The sequence below is a fragment of the Balearica regulorum genome, chromosome 7, assembly GCF_011004875.1.
Source record: "Balearica regulorum gibbericeps isolate bBalReg1 chromosome 7, bBalReg1.pri, whole genome shotgun sequence".
NCBI classification, from domain to species: Eukaryota; Metazoa; Chordata; class Aves; order Gruiformes; family Gruidae; genus Balearica; species Balearica regulorum.
Genome location: NC_046190.1, coordinates 36,606,011 through 36,626,353, shown reverse-complemented (window position 1 = coordinate 36,626,353; position 20,343 = coordinate 36,606,011). Strand labels below are relative to the sequence as shown.

The following is a 20,343-nucleotide window of genomic DNA, read 5'->3' as shown; positions in this document are numbered from 1 at the left end:
CATCCTCGGCAGGGTGTGATCACAGTCAAAGGCCAGGTGGATCGAGAGAAGGGGGATTTCTACACCTTGACAGTGGTGGCCGATGATGGAGGACCAAAGATTGACTCCACGGTGGTGAGTAGCTTCTACCCGCTTCCCCGCCATCCTTTACACGGGCAAGCTGACCTCAGGGCACCTCCCTTTTCCTCCAGCATGGGACAGCATGTCCTAGTTGTCCTCTCTGCTCCAGCCATCAGGGTCTGGAAAACCTGATTTGGGGGAAACCCTGTATTTGCGTAAGCACAGACCAAACAAAACACCACAATATCCCAAACTATTGGGTTTGCAGGTCGCTCACCAAGCGAAAGCAATTTTGAGGGAAGTAAATTTGGGGGCCTTGAAATACTTCACGGTGGTTTATGTTTAAAAGGGTTATATTTGGCAGTTTGAAAGGCAGCCAAGCAGGGGGGTGATTTGCATTTCTCTGCCGGGGCCGGAGGCACGGCGGGTGTGGGGCGAGCCTGGTGCCCGTGCCGTGGGCAGGGGCAGCTCAGCCGGCACTACCCAAACTCCGCTGGTTTGGGACAGCTGGGGGAGCGTGGCGCTGGGGAGGGTCGAAACCGGAGGCTGGCCCACAGCGATGGGCAACGCTCTGTGTCTCGCGTCTCGGCGCATCTGTTGCCCCTAAAAAGGATGCTGGATGACAAAGGCGGCGAGGCTGCGAGCGCTGCCTGTCCCCACCCATGGGTGCCGGCAGCCACGCTCTCCGTATGCTGCCATGCTCCTGGCTGAGCCTCTCCCAGAGCAAGGGGCAAATCCGCCAAGCTTGTCTAGGAAAAACAGGGATGCACTAACAGAGGAGCCTCCGAATTGCTGCAGGGGGGTACCGCAGCCCCCAAAGCTGCCACGGTGGGATGCGGGGCCAGCCCGCTGCCCCTTGCGCATGCCCGCATCTCTTTGCGCCCCAGTAACTCTTGGGTTTTTGTTTTCTCTGTTCCCCCCTCCGCTCTCCTCCAACAGAAGGTAAGCGTGTCCGTCATGCTGGCATCACCTTGGGGGCCAGGATCCATCCTGAAATCCACGTCGAGCTGCGGGGAGGGGACCGGTGTGGAGATCTCCAGCCCCATCCCACCAGCTTCTGTGACACGCCCCGGGACGTGGTGCCGGCCAGCAGAAATCCCAACGCCCCGATCTGGCACATGGGACAGCAGCTGCCGGATCCATCGCAGCGGCTGAATGGGCTCTCCCCGCTCCCGGCTCTCTGTTTTTAATTCAGTGGCAACAATAACCGAATGGCCCCGAGGTGCACAACTCACTCGCCGATTTCCTCCGGGATATTGTCACATTCAGCCTGGCTGCACCTGGGGGTTCAGGGCACCCATAAATAGAGCCCCGGGAACAGCAAGGCTCTTCCTCTCTCATTTCTGCGTCGCGTTGCAGCTCTTTGATTACAAATGCAATGAGAGCATTTCCTCTGGCTAATTGTGGCCGAGGTAGCCTGGTCCCCGGTCCCCTCCGCGCTGTGTCGGGGTATCCCTCCGAGCATCTCCTGCCCGGTCTCTCGCCTGCCCCTGTGCCTTTTCCCAGGAGGGAGCTCAGGTCTCCGCTATGCTCAGTTTGCCCTGGTTTAGTTAAATACAGGCAGCTCCGACTTCTTTGTGCCCGTGTAGCTTTAAAGCAAACCCTGGCGCCGTGAGCGCGGCTGAAATCGCTGCTCGTGAAAAGCTTAGCAGGAAAGGGTCACCCTGCGGCAGCGTGAGTTGCTTCATGCCCAGCTATTTGGGGAATAAAAAACCGGAGGATGCTCCATAGAAAAATCCACCACTTGAGAGCTGCAGAGTTCTTGTGCTCTTTCTCCAGCCTCTAAGTATCCTTCCTCCTCCTCCTCCTCTGCAGACAGGGATGTAGCTTCAGCTCCTGGGCTCAGATACCTGCACCCGGTCCCACGTGGGATGGACCGCAGTCACGCTGTTGGCACCTCGGGGGGGGTGCAGCAGATCGAGAGTTTGCTGGGGGTGTCAGCGTGACTATTGATGCTGGGTGGGCAGGGGGCCAGCTCCTGCCCCTGCCCTGCCTGAGCCCCGTGCCATGCCCGCAGGTGACCATCACGGTCCTGGACGAGAATGACAACAGCCCCCAGTTCGACATCACCTCTGACTCCTCCGTGAGCGTGGCGGAGGACAGCGCCGTCGGCAGGCGGGTGGCCGTGGTCCTGGCCCGCGACCCGGATGCAGGCAGCAACGGGCAGGTAGGGATGCCGGCGCAGCGGGTTTGGGGCTGCCCGTAAGGCTGCGGGAGTGTTTCACCGAGGCAGAAACGCCTCCGTCGGTGACTTCCCAACCCCTTCCCCTCATCTGCCTCCCTGCGAGAGCAAGCTCTGGTCGCTGATGCCAGCAGTTTTGCGGATGTTTGTGCAGCAGGTACGGGTGCTTCCCAGTCGAGGCGTGCCTGCAGGAGAGGAAAAGCATTGTCCTTGGGCTGTCTGGGGCAAAGAGCTCCGCAGGACACGTGTCAAAAGGAGCCCGGCAAGCTGAAAACCAGCTGTAGCCTCTCCCGCCGCGGGAAACGGCAGCGAAGCCCTTGGCAGGCTGAGCAGGAAGATCTCATTTTCTTTACCACGCAGACAGGCGTTTAACCTGTCTCATCACCTTTAATACCACAAATTGCTAGCGTCGTAGGAGGGCGTGGATGAGACCGGGTGTTTGCGTTGGGTTGGCTGCAATAGGCCAGCACACCCGTGGACCCCAACTCATTTCAGAGTCTTCCCGAGACAATGCTGGGTTTATTATTGTAGGGTCTCCTTTCTCCCCACAGCATCACATCGCCTGCCCTGTTTTTCTTTCCCCGCCATGTTTCCAGGTGACGTTCTCGCTGACGTCGGGGAACATCGGCCGGGCTTTTGAGATCCGTACTACCAACAACACCTACGGTGAGGTGTTTGTGGCACGGCCGCTGGACCGGGAGCTGCTGGATCACTACACCTTACGGGTAAGCACCAAACCACCCCGCTTACCTCCTTGGGCTTCTTCTGCTTTGAGCATCAAGGCTGTTTTCTTGGGGATGTGAGCTTAAAAATACCATTTTTTTTGAAAAAATCTTTCCCCCAACCACAGATCCAAGCCTCGGACGGCGGTGTGCCCCCCAGGAGAAAGGAACACACTCTGCGAGTGAACATTCTCGACGTCAATGACAACCCCCCCATCATCTACAGCCCCTTCGGCTACAACGTGAGCGTGAGCGAGGTGAGCACCCAGCCCTGCTCCTCTCCTTCCATCCTCCCAAGGTGAGGTCTGACCGCAAGGCAGGTGGGGACAACGCTGTTGTCCCCACCTGCCTTGCGGTCAGACCTCACCTTGGATGATTTAAGACCTCACCAAGACCTCACCTTGGGTGATTTAAGACCTCACCAAGACCTCACCTTGGGTGATTTAAGGCTCGGTGGCCCCTTGCAAGCCCTCCACCTATGAGGTCCTCCTAGTTTTGGGCTAGGAGAGAGCTCTGCAGGCAACTTAAGCCCATGAGGCCACAGGGACCAGCAGGAAGGAGAAGTGGCTACACACCCATGGAAATGCCACCAAAGTGACACAAGAGGCGGCGCGGTGCAGAATAGGAATTGCTTTCAGGAAGCGGCTCGGCAAGAGCTAGATAATTAAGCAATAAAACACAATCAGGCGTGAGAAAAGACAACTTATTTCCTGACAGTTTAATTCCTGGACCGGGGGGGGGTGTTCTCAATTTGATGATGAAAAATGAAATACGAGTAATAGCCAGTGACACTTAGCTGTGAGGAAGTGCTGCTCATGATTAATAGCTTTGCATTAAAGTTATTGCCCCGTTAGGATTTTCTTATCTATTTAATACATGTTCAGCACTGGTTGAAGAACAGAATTTCTGTTTTGATTTCCTCCGTAATGGGACTATCCAAAAATAATTAGCTGAGCTCTGAGTCCATTACACAGCTTTCACCTTTGCACGCACACTGGTTTTTACACTCTTTCAGGCTGTGCCAGCCTAGGAAGGATCTTACGCGCAGCTTTCTGCGGCAGGGAGTGAAACTGGTTCGTTGCAACAAACGGGAGATGCTGTAACGGAAGGAAAAAGAGGTGCACTTTTGGCGTGCAGCGGCAGCTGGCTTTGGCGACTCTAACAGGAAACATCGCCTGCTAGTTTTATTCCATTTCTTTTTAGAAGCTGACATAGAAAACACATTTAATTTCAGAGTTTCAGACTACAAAAGATGGGAGCGCTCAAGCAAAAGGCAGAGCCTTCCATTGCTAAGCCTGCGGCCGATTCTCGGCTGAGCTATCGGTGGCAGGGCAAGTAGCTTTTGGACGAAGATCCGTCTGTTAATTACACATGGTTTGCGATAAGCACTGCAAAAATGGCATCCAGGAGCTGGTGAAGGAGAGCAGCCTCCTGCTTGGCTGCTGGGTGTCAGGGCAGCGATTTTGGAGCCTCAAGCACCACAATGCCTGGAAAAAACCCCGCTCTGTATTAGAACGATGGTATTAATGTTATTAATTACATAGTTTACACGTTATGCGTGTGATTCGTGTTGTGTATCTCTGCCGCTCACCCCGCCGTCTCACCCTGCAGAACGTCGGCGGTGGCACGGCGGTGGCCCAGGTACGCGCCACCGACCGGGACGTCGGCCTCAACAGCGTCCTCTCCTACTACATCACCCGCGGGAACGAGGACCTGACCTTCCGCATGGACCGCGTCACCGGTGAGATCGCCACCCGGCCCTCCCCGCCGGACCGCGAGCGGCAGAGCTTCTACAGCCTGGTGGTCACCGTCGAGGATGAGGGCAACCCCTCCCTGTCGGTGAGCCGCCACCAAAATGTGCTTTTTAGGGGGGAGGATGGAGCTGGGCAGCACTGCGGGAGCGAGCTTAGCGTTGAGATGTTGAGCGGGGAAGTGGGGAAGAGGCACGGGGAGCGATGTTTTGGTGACCCAGCCATTCAGGTTATGTCTCAGGGTCCAAATTTGCTGGTATGAATCAGAGCCTCCTTCGGCACCCGGTCCTGCTGGACCCGCTCTTGCGGTCGTTCATGCACGATGCTTTCTGTCTCGCTGCGTCTGCTCCGAAGGGCTTTTAGCAGAATGGTTGAATTGTTTCTCTCCCACCTGTAAAGGGCAAGAATACCGCCAGTATCCCAACGGGCGAGCGTGCTGGTGGCTGCAGGAGTTGTCTTCCCTCCAGCTCTTTGTCTCTGAGTCCGAAAGGTCTTGGGATGTTGCTCTCGCCCATCTCAGGGCAGGGGGTGGCTGGAGCAGCACCCAAACCGCTCACCGTGGCGCAATGCGTGTCTGCTCTAACGCCTGCAAATGAGATGAGCTCCGGCAATTACTGCTACAGTCGTTGCGGTCCCCGCCGTGCGAGATTTGGGCAGCTCGTTGGTCGCGTTATTGCCCTCCGGAGTGCCCTGCCTACAGCGAGCAGGCTCTGGGGGTGCGTTTGGGGGCTGATACAAGTCCATCATCCGTTGGCCTGAGGAGGTGGCCAACTTGCTTTTTAGCTACCAGCGTGTAGGAGTGCCCGGTGGATAAGTGCAATTGCTGCAGCCTGGCTTCTCTCCCTCGCACCTTCCCCGCTCCACGGAGAGCGAGTCTCATTATTTGTGCCTTTAAGGAAGACTCTGGCACTGGAGAGTCAAAAGAGCAAATAACGTTTGGTGCATTTTCCAGCCCCGAGTCCCTCCTAACCCCCCGGCTCTGCGGGGAGGTGAGCGAGCCCCTGCGTGCACAAAGCAAGCGCAAACGGCGAGACAGGGAGGCATGACACCCTGTGTGACACCCTGCCACCCTTCCTTCCCCCACCTCCATCTGCTATCTCTCTCCATCGCTCTGATCTACCTGCAGAGCCCTCGCTGCAAAGCCCTGCTCTACATTTCGAGGAAACAGGTTGCAACCAGCAGTACAAACTGTGGCTTGCGACAAACTGTGGCTCTCGCTTCAGGCTTTGCACTCTCAGCTCCTTCCTCCCGGGTAGTTCACACGCCTGCCTGCGCATCACCGTCTTTTTCTGAAGCGACGCTGCCACTGCGGCTTAAATCTGGATGAGTCTCTTTCTCCAAAATGAGAGAAGGCAGCTTTGTGTAGACGCCACCAGTCCCTCCCAGACGGGTCCCCATCGCCCCGGAACCCTGCGAGCAGCACTGATGCTGCCCTGGTGAGGAATGCCGTGTGCCGAACCGGCAAATCCCAGTGCCGTGGCAATGCCCTCTCCCCTTCCCGGTGCCGGAGAGGACGAGCGACGCAGCTTATCTCTTCACGCTGCCAAAGCGGTGTCCCAGCAGCCTCGCTTGTCCTCAGGGTTTCTGCTGTGTGACCGCCACGTCACCGGCGCAAGTTATGCCACGAGCAACAATCAAAATCCCGCCGTGCCGAAGCAAAACAAAGCGGCCGGTGACCCGATTCCTGAGCGAAGAGTTGCGGTGCTTTTCGGAGCGTGAGGACGCTCTAGGTTTTGTGAAAGGCTGTCCTGCACGTCGCTTGGTGACTGCTGGCCTCATGCCCAGGTGATGAAATGATGTGTGCCAGGAGTTTGTCACCCACCAGAAACTTTGGTTTCACAAGTAAATCTAGGCTGATGCAATGATGCTCAAAAGGGGATTATTGGTCGTAATTTGTACATCCCTCTACGTGCTTTAAGATTTGGCCTTCAGAGTATGGGAGAGGCAGAGGAGATATAGAGCTGGGAGAGGACTTAGAAGTTTCATGGTGATCTGTGATGGCCAGGACAGCAAGGATGCATGGAAGACTGGCCGTCCTCTCAGGAGCTGGAAACGCAGGGGCAAAAGGGTAAAATACTGATGATAAAAGGAAAGCATTTACCCAAAAAAAGCACTGCAGGAAAGAAAACCTTCACAAGCCGGTGAGCTGCAACTGGAAAGTCTTGGTGTCTTTGCGTGGGAATTGCAGGAGTCACCCGGGCTCTGTCTGACCCTGGCGCGAGCCTGCAGCTGCACCTCCCCGAGGGCTGCCCCTGCTCCGGAGCCTTTGGGATGCTTCCTGCAGCACAAGGAAGGATGTCTGCCCAAGGGAGCTGCAGCCCCCACGTGCACCAGAGCAGGGCTCATCCCGGCACCCGCAGACCTGGGTGCTGGTGGCTGCAGCGAGGCAGGGTGGATTGGCAAAGCCGCTCCTCGTCACCCTGATGCTTATCTTGCAGCTGTCCCCAACCCGGGCTGCTTCAGCCTCCACAAGTTTCTCTTCCCATCCGCCCGCTCTGAAACAAGAGCTCAGGCGAAGCACCGCGGCTCCTCGCTCTCCCCTCAGCGAAGCCCCGAGTGCTGACGCAGCGGAAAAGAGCCGGCAGCAGGGCGCCAGCTCGATGTACGTTCCCAAGCCAGGTGTTTGCAAGAGCAAGTTCCATGAGGGCAGGAGCATTTGGCTGGGTCACCTTCAGCATACGCATCCCGCCCGAAGGTGCAACACCGTGCCATCTTCTCCACCAGTGGTGGGGGCCAAGGTGGGGTGCCAGCACCCAGCGTGCCACGGCTCCTGCTCCAGCATGTGTAGACGGCTGGGTAGCCGTCGCCTCTTTCCCCTAAAAGTCTTTAGTTTTCCTTCTGGCAAGCTTTCCAGGTGGGTAACGGTCCCCGATGCCACGCGGTGCCCCGCCGTGCCATACCGGTGCTTCTGGCAGAGACCGTGGCTGCTCGGCTCACCTCTGCCTGCCCGCCGCACCTGCCTGCGGCACGGGGCATCCTGAAAAATGGGATTCCTGCAGCACAGAGAGACAAATGGTTCCAACAACGCTTTATGTGGTTGTCAAACGGTGCACTCGTTAGCAAATGGAGGGATTCAGAGAGGGTTTCAAAGCGGTTAGGACCCATGGGCAGGCAAATCCCCCACGTGCCTTTCCGGCTGCAGGCCCTGGGACGGGGAGAGGGAAGCGCACGAGGCGCTGGGCGAGCTTGGCCAGCAAAGCTGGGAAAGGGGCTGAGCGGCGGGAGGCAATAACGCTCGAGTCCCGTGCTCAGGAAGTTACGTCCCCGGCGGGGGCGTTGGTGCTGGCTTCTCCTTTATCCCTCTGCCAGCGGCCGGACCATCTTGAAGTTGCTTTTCCTGAAGCCAACGGTGGATTAATCAAATCCTGCAGCGGGCCAGCGTGTCCCCAGCCCATTGCAGAGGCAAACGCTGTTTCCTCCCGCCACGTAGCGTGAAAATTCAGAGTATAGATGGAGATGCTCTGCCCTGGCACGCTGCCTGGTACAGCTATTGCTCAGGTCTGACACTGTTTTGGTATGACTAATGTTTATATTTGTCTAGTGGCATTTTTTTTCCCCCGCTTTACAACAAAAACAGAAGCAAGAGGGAAAAAAAAACCCAAACACACCCTTTGAGTAACAGTGTCTACCACCAAGTTTTATCTCCATGCTGGGGGCTGAGTCACGCTGGAGCCCACGGCTTCTTTTGGATAAGCGATGCCGGGGCGCTGCGTTTGGACGGAGGATGCTCTGAGGGCAGCAGGAGCATCGCCGGGTCCTCCAGCGTGGCTGAAGGCAGCAGCTCCGGGGACGGCTGCTCGGGCTGTGCTGGCTCTGGGAGGATGGGAGCAAGCCAGCTGGAGCGTTTCCCCCTGCCCGCTGCATGCTCCCCTGCCTCCGTCTCTCCGCAGGGGCTCTCGGCCACGTCACGGGAACATCCTCCAACATCCTCCAGACGAACTTTCCAATTTACAGGCATTTAAAAAAAAAACCCAAATAAAACCCAACACCAAACAAACAAACCCCATAAACATCCTTTTTTTCTTTTAATCAGCACTGATAATGGAACAACCAGAAAGATAAATTCCCCTGACCCCAAGCCGAGGATAGAATTGCAGCAGAAATAAGGCTTTTCCCAAAGTGTATCCAGCTGAAAACACGGCAGCCTTGCAAGTCCGTGGCCGTCTCCAAAGGCTGGTGGAGAAGGAGCGCTCCGTGAGTGGCAGGGAGCCTCTCCCCTTCCTGTTTTGCAAAGAAAAAGGTAGTACAAGGTTGGCCAGTGACCCTGTTTTGTCTCGCAGTGAATAAAGTACTTTACCATCCGCTCCTGGAGAGGATGTTCAGTCAAATATGCAGAAACAGGTTGACGTTGCAGAGCTTAAAGCCCTGGCAATAAGTTAAATCCTCGGGGAGGTTTGCAGGTGCGGGTCGTCCTTCCTTCCCCGCATTCCCAATTTTCAGCTAGTCTGTAAAACGTGAGCAGTAGAGACCCATGCTCTTCTCCATAGAAATAGATAGTTAAAAATGAAAATCCAGGCAAGAGGAGTTCACTTCCAGCAGAGCCAGGATGGGAGGCGAGGTTCAGGGCTCCTGGACTCGGCTTCGTTTTTTAAGGCTTTGCTGGCCGTGGCCACGCTGCCCTCCCGGGGGTCTCGGCTGGGCGAGCGTGGCGCGGTGGCCGCCTGGCCTCTCCCGCCTGCCCCTGGGGGATGTGGTTTGCTCCGGGGTCTTTAGGCTTTCAAGGAATTTGGTGAGTCGGGAACAGGATCTGGAAAAGGGCAGAGCAGAGGTATTAGTCCGGCTTGCGGCTGTGGGGATAGGCTTCGGGAAGCGGCCAAACTCTGCTTTTGCACGGAAAACAGAGGCTTTGGGTCCTTCCCATCTTCAAAGCCCTGGGACTTATGTCCCACATAACACAAACTTTGCAGCTGATATTTAAACCCCCCTTTCCCATTCACACCCCCCTCCGGCTGCCCCTTCCCTTCCCACCCCTCCCGCAGTGGTCCCCGTGGGTGCTCAGCATCGCCGGTCACTCACCCAGCGTCGGGAAGAAGCATTCCCCGGGGATGGTGGGGGACAGCGGGGTGCTGGGCTCGGAGAGCAGGTGCCGGTCGGACTCGGAGAGCTGCCGGCTGGCCACGTAGGAGAACTGGGGTCGGGGCCGCGGCTCGGCACTCGCCGAGGGGACCGTCTCAAAGACGGGGTTTTCGATGCCCTGGGCACTGCTGCAGGAGAGGAGAGGGTGTGAGGGGTGGGGAATTGCATTTTTATTTCAGGAGCCTTTTCCATCCCCGGAGGTTTTGGCCGAGTGCTGGGAAGAACCAAGCAGGGCAGGGAGCGGGTTCGGGCGGTGGCACCTGGGCTGAGAGCAAGCGGGGAGCCCGGCGCAGGGGGGGAAGCTTAGCCGAAAGGTTTCGAGCTTTCCTGGGGCGCGGGGAGACACGTGCTCTTGGCACAGGCAAAATGAAAGGAGGCACTTCCCGCTCGGAGGGAGGGAAGAGAAACAGCGGCTGCCCAGACAGGGACAGGACCCCGGGCGTGGGTGCCGCCAGCGTCCCCTTCGCTCCGCAGGGCTGAGGATGCACGCCGGCTTCAAGGAGAGGGGAGGAGGGGACAAGACCCTTGCAGGGCCCGGGATGCGGGCAGAGCGGGTGCGAGGAGGTTGTGGGGAGCTGGAAGCGCGTGGGTTTCCTCACCTCTCCATCCTGACGAGCTCGTGGGCACCTGTCAAAGACAAAATGGTTGGCGTGAGTGCCAGCAGCGTGATGCCCAGCATCAAACCCAGACCCGCTGCCAGCACCAGCCTCCCACCAGCTCTGCCCTGCCCGCATCCTCTCCTCCCAGTGAGGGCTCTGCTGCCCTGAGGCAGCGTTTCTGGTTAGGTCGGGTTGGCCAAAATCACGGGGGTTTTTCAGGCCATTCAACCAGTGGTGCTTGTTTAAGTGCCTGGCCTCAGTTATGTGACCTTCACCTTGCAGGGGTGCAAACAAGGCAGGTCTCTGCCCGGGCCGTGGGGGATGCTGGTCCTGCCCCGCTCCGTCCAGCATCCCTGCACCCAGGCTGCGGTGCAGTTTTCCGCTGGCTCACCCGCATCCCATTCCTCCTCTTCCTCTGCCTTCCTCCCTCCCTCTCTCCCTTCTTCAGCATCACCCTCTCTGCTCCCAAACCTCCTTCTTTGCACCCCCGCCACCTTCTTGTTTACTCCCCAGCCCGGCCTCCTCCCAAATTGAAACCGCAGGCTCCGAAGAAGGAGGAAGGAGGGCTGCCGCCTGCGCAAGTCCGCCTGGGTTTTGCCTCCCCGCCTGGGGTTAAATAGCATCCAGGTGATGCTTTGCAGCACAAGGTGGGGAGCTGCAACCCGGCCACGGCAAAAAGGGTGCATGAAGGCATGTGGCCAGTCTTTTTGGCCAGGGACAGATGTCGAAAGCGTAGTTCCCATTCTCGTGGCTGGCATCGTGTCCGCTGCTGCTGCAAAAACCACTTCTCCAAAAGGTTTGCTCAGAGCCACACAGCCGCCCACTGAGCTCAGTGAGAGAAACCGCAGGGCCTCCGGCTTGCCCAAAGGCTGATGAAATGGCTCTGCTGGGTAAGGTGCTGCCCCTTTCTGCCTCATCACTGAAATCACTGGGAGCCGAGCGCGGGCGGGAGCTGGCAGCTGGCTGCACCTCAGCACTGCCTGCTTTCCTGGGGCTGGGGCAGCGGGGGGAGACCTGGCTTGCCGTAGACATGTAAGGGATTTTTTTTATTATTATTATTATTATTTTTTAAAGGGTAGGGGGAGAAAAAACACAAATAATGCTTTTTCAGTCACTTAGAAGGCAAAGCTGCTATTTCAGCTGTGAGGTGGAGGGAGGGATGAGTCAGTGAGCCAGCTCTCGCAGTGGACGGGGAGGAAAGGGCTCAGCAGGGAGGGGACCTGGCAGCATCTTCACAGTCTCAGTGCCCCCGGCGTGCTCCCGGGGTGCCTTGCAGGCGTCGCGGGTCCCCCACGCTCCTTGCCGGCAGCCTGCAGGCGTGCCTGGCTCTTCCCAGGACCATCCCTGGCAGGGACCTGTCCTTGGGCCACCTCACACGGTGCCCGAAGGACCTGGGCAGCTAAACCCACAGACCCCCGGCGGACACGTCCCATCCCGTAAAGGTCATGGAGATGACATGGGTGTCCCTGCGGGCCAGTTGCTGAGCGGGGGGTACGTACGCCTGCTGCTGACCGCTTGTCTCTGCTTGTAAATCAGGAGCAAGATGAGGGGCAGGCAGAGGATGCCCACGATGCAGGCGCCCGTTGCCAGCGCGGCGGCCGTGATATCTGCAACAGAAGAAGGTAGAGCTGGAGCGGGCGGTGGAGAGGGCTCAGCTTGCTTTTCCTTGGCTTCCTCAAACACGGGGCAGCGCTGGCATCACCCCACGCCTGATGGAACACGGCTCCCAAGCACATGGGTGGGCCTAATGGGATTCACGCTGGGACGTGTTGCCGGTTCTGGAGATAAGCCCTGAGGCATCGGTTTAGGACCTTGACCAAAGTCCTTCACTGCTGGAGGACATCCCAAGGTCTTTCTGCGGTCCGGGATATGAGGGGAGAAGCAGGGGCCCTGATAAAGCTCTTTTTGAAGTCAGCAGAAAGGCTCTCAGCGATTTCAAAGAGTGCCGACCCCAACCCATGGCCGGCTCATCAAAATGGGGCTGCCTCAAAGGGCTCATTACCCAAGGCCTCCGCTAATGAACATGTCCCTGGAGAGCTCTACTGCAGAGGCTCCCCAGAAATGCTGGCAGCCCGCAGGCACATCTGTGGCCATCAAGGTCCATGTGGGACGGCTTGTGGTGGGGTCAAGGGCTGCCTGAGTCAGGGGCAGGTTCGACTCAAGCCCTCCTCTCCAGCGCATCCATCTGGGGAAGCAGCCGCTTGCTCTGGGTGTGTTTGGATTGGGGGGGCGGGGAGGAGGTTTTTTTTTTCCCCTTTTCTGTTTTTCCCAGCAGGACAGGGTGTCCTGGCATTTGGGACTGAGGGGTTGAGACAGAAAGCGCTACTCCTGGGGAGGGAGGTGCAGGTTCCCGTGCCTGGGGCGGCCCCAACCGTGCTGCAAGGCAATTTTAGCAAATCCTGCCTGTGTAGCAGCCAGCTAAGGGGGTAGACGGAGTGCCCCACGAAGAAATCACCTGCATAGCAAAGTTTGGGCACCTCCAGCGTCTAGACACAGCACCAGGGGAGCCTCATGCTGTCTGAGCGCTCAAGCAAGATTTGGGTTTCCCCTGCTAGAGGATCGATGCTTGGGGCGAGGTGGCATGCGCTTGGGATGGCGGCGGGGTGTTCCAAGAGGCTCCTGTGACACTTTACCTTTCTGTCCTTTCACATCCGTTTGTGACAGCAGCCGCTAAAGCCCCAATCATGTTGGGGGGGGGGGGGGGGGGGGCTCAGGTGCTTTATAACCAAGGGGTGAATGATCTCCATGGGCTTCAGGACGGTCATGTCCGGGTGATGTGGAAACACGGGCCAAAGGAGGCTCTCCTCGGCCTGAGGACATGCCTGTAAGATGCTGCCCAGGGGCACAGCCTCGGAAATCACCCTCCCAACACCTGACTGAGAATTTGCATCTGGACACCGGTGTGTCTATAGCAAGCGACCATCCCTAGGGAAATACAGGGACCAGAACAGCGAGCAGGGCATTGGAGAGGTTTTTTCTTTTCCCTTTACCTTTGCTGGTGGTGGTATGAAACGTGCAGTTTTGAAGCCCTCCTCTGCCTGCGGAGGAGAAAAGCGTGTTAGATCTCAGGGGAGTCGCTCAGGTACCACAGAGCTCCCGCACCTGCTAGCTGTGATTGCTTTTGCTCACTAGTATTGAGAAAATCAGCCCAAAAACTCAAGAGTTTAATCTTGGGAAGCTTACGCTGAGATTCCTGCTGCAAGACCCCTTTTCCCTTGTGGCAGCGGGGCCTGTCCCTGGCCATGCAGGCTCCTGATTTTTGGTCTAAAAGCATCTATCCTGACCAAGGGCAGGGGATGCCTCCCCCTCCAGCTGTCCCTGCTGCGCGGCTGCCCCGAGGTTATCTGCAAGCCCCGCAGCCACGCCAGCAGTGCCGGCCGCCCTCGCAGCCAGGCTCCCGTGCCAGCCAGCTCCTTTTATGTTGAGCTTTGTTTTCCTTTCTTCCAGAAAGAGGTTGAGGAAGATCAGTGAAACTATGTAGCATGGATTTTATTGCGTTCCAGCCTCTTTTTTTTTTTTTTTTTTTTTTTTAAAAAAAATGTTCCAGCGTTCTCTGGCCCTAATGCAAATCTTCAACATCTGCTGCTCGTTGGCTCTTGCAGCACGGCTTGGGCTTTCAGCATCGCACGCCCGGCCTCCCCCACCAGCCCTTACCCGCCGCCTTGCCCCGCCGCACCCCGGCACGGATGCGGGACTGACGAGGGGCTCCCCTTTGCCCCCCCCCACCCCCCACCTCACCTTGCTGGATCTGCAGCTCCACGAAGCCGTGAGCGACTTGCAGGGTGTGGGCTTTGTTCTGCTCCTTCCTGACCTCCATGGCGTAGCAGCAGTAATTCCCGCTGTCCTGCAGCGTCAGGTTCATCACCATGATGTGAAAGGCACCGTGGTGGTCGGGGACAAACTCCACCCCATGATGGCCGGTTAGCTCCCCGAGGAGGGATTTTTGGGTGCCGTTGCCCGGCAGCTCGTGGTGCTTGCCCAGGTCGTGGTGCAGCTCCCTCTCGGTGACGTTGCGGATGTGTTTCTTCTCGAAACAGCTCTGGTCGCCGTTGCTGCTGAAGTACCAGGTTTTGTAGAGCAGGTTGTGGCGATTGGAGAGGGGACCGCTGATCCGGCAGGTCAGGGTGACGTTCTGGCCCTCGGGACAGACGCAGAGCGAGTATGGGGTGGTGATCAGGAAAGCCGGCGTCCCTCCTGCCGGGAGAAGGCACGGTGGCTGGGTCAGACCCTGCAGCCCTGGGCGCACCCTGAGTTCGTAGCAAAACGGGGGTCCCTCCCCCAGGCAAGCGCTGCAAACCCCACCGCCAAGGGTGGCAGAGGGATGGCTAGGGGCTGCAGAGAGCGAGCAGAGAGCGTGAACACCAGCCTTCAGGCAGAGGGGAAAAAGACTTCACCCATGCCCTGAGGGCGAGAAAAACTCCTGAGCTCCCCATATCCCAAGAGAAGGGAGATGGGAAGCACAGTGTGAGCCCTTCGCTTGCTCCGTACCAACATCCCAGCAAGGCTGGAAGCACAATTTCACCCTAGAAATGATCCCTGGAGGAGAGACATGCTTTAAATATAGCTCAGCAACAGCTTTTAATAGCAGCCGGGAAGCAGAAGTTCGCCCAGGGCTGGCAGAGCTGGCGGGGATGTGGGGGTCTGCCCCGGGTGCCTGCTTACGGGGTACCAGACCTCTGCAAAACGAGGCCAGGGGGGTACGGCTCACGAATGAGGAAATACAAGTGGTGCTGAGCTGGCTGCAAAAGAAAAGAAAAAAGAAAAAGAAAATAGCTGGGAGGAGCTCATGCCCCCCGAGATCAGGCGGGGAGCGGGTCCCACCCTACTTGTTTTTCAGCCCCTGGGGAGGAGCAGGGGGAACTGGCCAACGCCGGCTGCGAGGAGCTGCCTGAGAATGAAAACAATTTTCAGACAGAAATCCCTGACCGCTGCCGGCTGCAACACGTGGGCAGCAGGCCTAGCAGAGGCGCGGGAGCGAGGGGTGTACCACAGGCGTTACTGGTCCCATCCCAGCACGCCGGTGGAGGGTACTGGCGGGTAAGGCGAACTGCGCGTGAGGGGAGAGGAAAGAACAAAGACGGGCGAATCTTTGGTGCCCTGGCCGTGCTGCGGCTTTGTGTTTGCAGAAGTGGAAACATCCCTTTTTAAAGCTGAAGAAAAAACCAGATTCTGGGTTAATTGTCTTTTAATTATTGAGAAAAGGAGGTTCCTGGGGCTGGTTTGCAACAGAGAAGGTAGTATGAGCACAAGATGTTCTTTTATTTTGGTAACATCCTGTTGTGCCATTAGCTCCGCCACGGTTTTGCTTTGAGGTTTTTCACTTGCTATATCAAGCGGGTGTCAATCACAGGCGGGGTGTGCTGCGCCTGCCCGCAAGTCGTCCAGCCGGGCGAGAGGCTCCCCAACGCCGGGCTGCCCGGAGAGCATCCTCCTCCATGCCGGGTCACCGCATCACCGCGCCGGCACAGGGCTCCGCTTGAGAGAGCGAAACCGAAAATGTCCCTTCCACCCCTCGTGGTTATTTGTGGCGATTAGGATGAAGGTGTAAGAACAGCCGTTGAGGTCCCCGAGTGCCGGCAGACTGCCTGAGGGTGCTTTGCAGGGAGATGGGGGGGGTTGGGGAAGGAATCTGCGCCATCGGACCCCCTGGTTTGCAGCACACGGTGCCGAGGCGTCCCACGGAGCCGGGGTTGGCGTGACCTTTGCCAAACCGCTCCGGCTAATCGCTCCAGCTTCTTGCAGGCGCCTCAGCCTGCTCCCCACGGTGCACATCCCCGGGGTTGCTCTGGGGCAGAGGTTTGCATGGCCTGAGCTCCACGCTGCCTCTTTTGGGCTTCTTTTCAAGCCCAGCTTCTCCTCATCCTCGGCTGGTGCTGGGGCCAGCTTGCTTGGCCGGGCTGGCTGGGTTTTGGCACGCAGCAGAGCGGGTCCCCCACCTCCTTGCCAGCGCTCCAAGCACAAAAGCCACCTCAGATGTGTTTCTCGCTACCTGCTGCAACGGGAAGTGCCCCATTCACATCGGGGGTCCCGCGGGAGCAAGGGGAAGGGAAGCCAGGGCTCTATAGGAGGAAGCCGCACTTCCAACACCTTGCAAAAGTATCTGCAGGAGTCTTTGTTTTCCGCACACACACACCCACGCACCCCCCCCTCAAATAAAACGGGGCCGTCCCCCTCATCCCCGCACAGTTTGCAAAGCTCTGCTCTACTAAACCATCCGACCTCCGCCTCCGGGGCTTGATGGGAACCGTCTGGATGGAAAGTCAACGCAGCCCACGCTTTCGGCAGCGGGGCCCAGCCGCGGGGAGGGGCAGAGGTTACCACGTGTGCAAAGTCTTCGGCATTACCAACTTCCTTTCTTTCTCTCGAGCAGGGGAAGGCTTCCAAAAGCCATCGAGTGGGGGAGAAAACAGCTGGGGAGGAGAGCTGGCAAGGCACGGCGTGCCCCATAGCAGTGCCAGAGAGGTTGCTGTTCCCTCCTCAAGATGTAACGAGGCTTTAAAGCCACGCTAGATGCCAGATGGTGCCCGGAGGAAACATCTTCTGTCAGTGTCTTTACACTAAAGCTCTTGGATCTTAATCTTCCCTGGGTGCTGTGGGCTTCTTCCGTGCCCAGACCCCAGGTTTGGCTCCATCCCATCCCGGTCGGTCCATTCCCTTTGAAGTCGGCACCGCTGGCAAATGTCAAAATAAAGCCAGATGCCTGGCTCTGTGCATCTCCAGCCGAGAGAGCCGGGGGGGAGAGAGCTCGACCCATCGAGGTCCAAGCCAAGAGCTGTTGTCTTGTCACCATCTGGTAAAGACTGAGGTGGTCTCAAGTGGGTACCAAAAGCACCCCTCTTCTTCTTCAGTACCTCAGTAGCTTTGGCAGCGCTGGCACATCGCCGGTGCCGGCACCGCTGCCTGGCTTGAAACCTGAGAGCTCTCCTTTCAGAGAAAATGAAATATGAAAAAGTGCTAAAGCCAAGGAGCTGGTGTTGCTTTGCTGGCCAACAGCTTAAATTAAATAAAACAGGATTTCATCCCGAATTCTGGGTCGGTGAGCAAAAGCCTCTCCTGGCTGCTTCTCCTAACTTTGGTCCCTGCTCTGGCAAGCAGGTGTTTGATTTACACTCCTGTGACTTCCAGAAGTGATTTCAACTTCATGTCAGCTCTTTCCACCTCTGGTAAATCTGGGCAGGAGGGCTGCAGCCTTTGGAGGGGACATCTCGAGGCTCACCCAGTGCAGAGGAGGGGCTGCCAGAGGGCAAGCACCTGCTTAGTGCCAGAGCAGGGAATCCGGCTTTAAATCCTCTTCTGTGAGCTTCTTGTAACAGCCTCGTGTGAAAGTGCCGCAGGCTCCATCGTCACTGTGCTGTCATTATGCTTGGGATACCATTTTGGAAAGCCCACCTCAGCTGCCATCCCTTGAGTGGAGAGGAGCCGCTTCCCCATCCACCTGCCTGTCAGCGTCCCCAAACTGCGCAGGAGCTGGATGTCTCCAAGGGCTCTACTTCTCCATCAAGCCCTGCTAAAATTAGTCGAGGGTTCAGAAAGTTTTGGCAGGCAGAGCACAAAGCTCAGCTCCTCTGGCACCAGGCTCACGTTGAACACCAGCGGCCAAGCTTGTTGCAGAAGGGCTGCTATTCAGTCCCAGCACCCCAGACGTGTAAATGAAATAATCCAAAGCCCCACGGAGATGCTGCTGATCACTCCCTGATGTCCAGAGACTCAGATGAGAAGCAAAGCGCACTTCGATCCACACCAGGCTTGCTGTCCCAGAGGAGAGAGGAAGAAGGGACACCACCACCCTGCCACCACCCCTCTGCCCCGTTGCAGAGGGGCATCATTTCTTCCTGGGGATGTGCTGGCAGAAATCCTGGAGGCAGTCACTTTGCCATCCCAGGACAGAGGGAGAAGCCGAGCCCGACGGGATGCTCGTCCTCCGCCTGCGTGGGACCACGGTCCTGCCCAGCTTCGTTCTCTGACCCTTTGTCCACGGACCCACTGCGGTTTTCATTGCTCCCGCCCATTTTACTGCCTGGCCCCGGAGCCCCGTACAGAAACGCTGCCTGCCGGGGCTGGTGCGGAGCCAGGCGTGAAGCAGCACCCCCCGCCCCCCCAAAGCATCCATCCCCCCGCCGTGCTGGCGAGCGACCGGCAAGCTGGGAAGCGCTCGCCGAGGGCAGGGGAAGCTCGGCAGCCGCACACGGTGGGCCCGGCCCGGCCGGCTGCCCACCCCGGCACGTCCCAGCAATTACGGGCGAGCAGAGCATCCTTCGAGAGGGCATCCCGGCCCTGCTCACGCAAACTGCCTCTCCCCGCTCACCCTGGGCTCCTTTCGCCGTGGCACGGCTGGGGACCTCCGCAGCGCCGGGGCAAAGGGGGGACCGTGGTGGCTTCTCCAGCTCCCGAGCGGGGAGTTGCCGGGGACAGGGGGTGACTGCTTTCCTTCCACGCATGTTAGATCAAAGCAAAGGAAGGAGGAAAAAAAAAAAAAACCCCAAACAAACAATCCCAGAGTTTTAAAACAGCAGCTCCCCCGTGGCCCCTTTCCCCCAAAGCAACCAGCATTGCATGAAACGCTGGCTTGATTCCCCCCCCACCCCGAAATCACAGGGTGAGAAAGTAAATAACCCCCCCAAATACCCCAAATTCCTCACGCCGAGGCACAGCCCCGGCTGGGCAAACACAGTACCCCAGCTAGGAGAGTTTCTGCTGGCGGGGAGGAGAGCAAAGCAAGCTGGAGCTTACCGTGGGAAGCGAGCAGGCAGAGCGCGGCCAGCAGCAGCCCGGCCCGGGGGGACACGGCCTCCATCGCGGCTGGGGCGGCCGGCGGGAGCTCGCTCGCCTCTCCGGAGCCGCCCGCACACTCTGAGCAGCCCCGCAGCAGCAGCAGCACCAGCAGCCGGACTTGCACGCACAGGAAATTTCACTGAAAATTGAGAGAACTGCGAGCACCCCCAGGAGGTGAGATGCAGCAGGGAGCTGCGGGCGGCCGGGGCAGGGAGGGGGGGGCGGCAGCACCCCCATGGGACACCCCACGGATGGGCGATACTTCAGTCCTCACCCGTTTGGGCAGCAGCGAGGTGCATCTGCTGGGGTTTTTTTTGCCCTTACGGCATTGCAGGGGGTAGCTTAGGGCAAGCCGGTCCCCCTGCGTGAGTTTTCGGGGTGCATGGGAGCTGAGGAGGATGCTCGCCGTGCCGGGGGAGCTGTGGGTGCTCAGCCACAAGGTGCTGGTCCCCATGGTGGGAGCTGATCCCACCATGGGGCCAGTCTCCAGCTTGCTTGATTAAAGTGCGCTTTGCTTGTAATACTTGTTTTTCCCATGTTCGTAAGGATTAAGCGGGCAGAAACCCTCCCGGGGTGACCAGGAGGCAGGTACAGGGAAGGGTAACCCAAAGCGGTGCCAGCTCAGGGAAGGGAACGGAGCTTTCCCCCCAAAAAAAAGGGGAGCAAAGCACAGCGGGGGGCGGCTTTGCCATCAAATAGCAAAGCAGGACCGAGGGCTGACTCATGTAACTCCTCCTGGAACTTCGCTTTGAATTCAAAAGGCATCAACAAAATCTCTGGCTGCAGCTGAGGGCCACCTTGTTTAGGAACGATGGTCCCTGGAAAGTAGAGCCTGAAGACACGTGGAGGTTTACAAACCACAGGAAACTTTGGTGCTAACCTGCTCTGAATTTGGAGCATGAAGTGAAATAGAAAAATAGCCAATTACTGTGTGGCTTTGTGGTTTTTTTACAGCAAACACATCTGTGATGCTCTCGTCAAAAATGTAACCCTTGTCTGGCTGAAAGAAATTTGTTCCTAGGGGAAGGTGTAGGCACAAAATCCAGAGACTCCAAGAAATGGTTTATTGTCCCGAGACCCCCATCTCTGAGCTGAGCCCTTAAGCAGGGTGGCGTGCTCTTGTCACCTCCTCATCACCAGGTGTGCCCCCATGGTGACACGGCCAGAAGACAACCTTCAGT

General features: G+C 57.8%; 2 protein-coding genes across 2 annotated transcripts in view; one reads left to right on the top strand and one right to left on the bottom strand.

The window, feature by feature from the left end:
• Positions 1–20,343, top strand: part of CDH23 (cadherin related 23) — a 207,754-nt gene that overhangs the window by 167,863 nt on the left and 19,548 nt on the right. The window contains exons 32-37 of the mRNA XM_075758935.1: positions 13–114; positions 1,000–1,002; positions 2,078–2,227; positions 2,839–2,967; positions 3,093–3,221; positions 4,576–4,803. Coding sequence (XP_075615050.1) covers positions 13–114; positions 1,000–1,002; positions 2,078–2,227; positions 2,839–2,967; positions 3,093–3,221; positions 4,576–4,803 — 741 coding nt within the window. The remainder of the gene's footprint in view (positions 1–12; positions 115–999; positions 1,003–2,077; positions 2,228–2,838; positions 2,968–3,092; positions 3,222–4,575; positions 4,804–20,343) is intronic.
• On the bottom strand, positions 4,828–19,307 carry VSIR (V-set immunoregulatory receptor). Its single transcript, XM_075758936.1, has 7 exons — positions 19,121–19,307; positions 14,129–14,584; positions 13,381–13,428; positions 11,890–11,997; positions 10,391–10,418; positions 9,732–9,919; positions 4,828–9,462 (listed from the first exon to the last, which is right to left on the bottom strand). Exons 1-7 carry the CDS (start codon positions 19,182–19,184, stop codon positions 9,425–9,427), a joined length of 930 nt encoding a protein of 309 aa, XP_075615051.1. The 5' UTR covers positions 19,185–19,307; the 3' UTR covers positions 4,828–9,424.